The sequence below is a fragment of the Trachymyrmex cornetzi genome, unplaced genomic scaffold (assembly GCF_001594075.2).
Source record: "Trachymyrmex cornetzi isolate Tcor2-1 unplaced genomic scaffold, Tcor1.1 scaffold175, whole genome shotgun sequence".
Taxonomy (NCBI): Eukaryota; Metazoa; Arthropoda; class Insecta; order Hymenoptera; family Formicidae; genus Trachymyrmex; species Trachymyrmex cornetzi.
The window spans coordinates 31,392-33,117 of record NW_017296364.1 but is presented as its reverse complement, the minus strand read 5'-3'; the positions used below and the strand labels follow the sequence as shown (position 1 = coordinate 33,117).

Below are 1,726 nucleotides of genomic sequence, written 5' to 3'. Positions count from 1 at the left end.
CTCTCTCCATGAACAGACGAACACGAGGCGGTACAAACAGCGATATAATATTTTTCTTATCCGAGGTAATCTTTGCATCTTTAATTTAATATTGCATTAAGATACTACAAAAAGTCACATAAAATATTTATTTATAAAAATTATATAATATTAATGAAATATCTTTAATGAAATCTTCACAATACATCTGTCTACAAGTTTGAGGTTATATGTATATTTCATTGTTAAGCCTATTCTACAATGCTCTCTTTGTTTCCTGTTTCTTGCTTTTTACGTCTTGCTTTTTTCCTTCTTTGCAATCATTTTATTGACAATTATATTTCCTGCCACCCATTTCTCGTTTCTTCTTAAGTTCGTTAATGGTTTTTCTACAATGTGCTTTTTTGTTTCCTGTTTCTTGCTGTTTGTCTCTTGCCTTCTTGATCAAAAAAGCAAGAGACAACAGGAAACAAAAAGCACATTGTAAAACAACACCATAATTTTTATCTCGGACAATAGAAAATGAAAAACATAGGATAAGAGGCAAAAAGACAACATATAAAAAATAACAAAAGACAAAAAACAGGAAACAAAATGCAGCATATTGTAGAATGTAGGCTTTGCAATCATATAGCAAATATAAGGCGCGTTCAGTCCTGTAAGGGATTTAATGATGTACTCTTTGGCATTAAACTCCTTATATATGCTATAACTTTCGCAACGAAGGATAATCTTGAATTTATAGAACAGTTGTATGCTGAATCATCAAACACATACTTCATAAATATTGTAATATATAACATTATATTATTATAAGTTTAATTGATATATTTTTAAATCTGTTACATTATCAAGATACATATATATTTTTTAGTTACGTTATAATGCCGAAGGACATACGATATTTATCCAAAAGACGGAAAAATCAATTAATTAATCGCGAAATAAATTTATTACATGTAAATTCGGACTTTTTACAATTAGCTATGTCAAATAAAGCATGCAATATTGAAGAAGCGGTATGCACATAAAGTAGCAATATGTCTTATACAAATAATAAATTATTTAACGATTCTAATGGATTTCATGAATTATCATTTGAAGTAGAATCTGATACAAATAGCAATGAGGAATATATGGAATCAAACAATGACATTGAATCAAACAATTACATTGAATCAAACAGTGACATTGAATCAAACAGTGACATTGAATCAAACAATGACACACTTATAATGACAAATATCTCCGATTGCATCTCTGATTGTAATAATGAAAATAATTTATTGACGGATTTACAAAGGTTAATTGTCAATTATAACATTCCACATAGCACTGCAAACGAATTACTTCGTATTCTTAAAAAATGTAGTCTTTTAAAAGTACCTAATGATGTTCGAGCTCTACTTAGAACGCCACGAAATGTGTCCATGCATATTAAGTCGGTAGCCAACGGTCGTTACATTCATTTTGATCTTTCTTCGTCTCTTAAGCGATCCATACAGATATATTCTACATTTATAAAGAAAAATGAGATTATATTAAACATAAATATAGATGGCTTGTCACTTTGTAAAAGTTCTACAAGTCAATTTTGGCATATTATGGGATCAATAGAAGGAATAAATATTTACACATCACCATTCGTTATCGGTGTATACCATGGCATATGCAAGCCTAGTGATGTAAACGAATTTTTAACCTATTTCGTTAATGATTTTACTTCTCTGTTACAAAGTGAAATAAC

The 1,726-nt window shown here is 29.2% G+C and overlaps 1 protein-coding gene across 1 annotated transcript in view; it reads right to left on the bottom strand.

Moving 5' to 3' along the window:
- Positions 1-1,431, bottom strand: part of LOC108759247 (uncharacterized) — a 13,683-nt gene extending 12,252 nt beyond the window's left edge. The window contains exon 1 of the mRNA XM_018504593.1: positions 1,366-1,431. Coding sequence (XP_018360095.1) covers positions 1,366-1,411 — 46 coding nt within the window. The 5' untranslated portion in view covers positions 1,412-1,431. The remainder of the gene's footprint in view (positions 1-1,365) is intronic.
- Between the last annotated feature and the right edge of the window lie 295 nt (positions 1,432-1,726).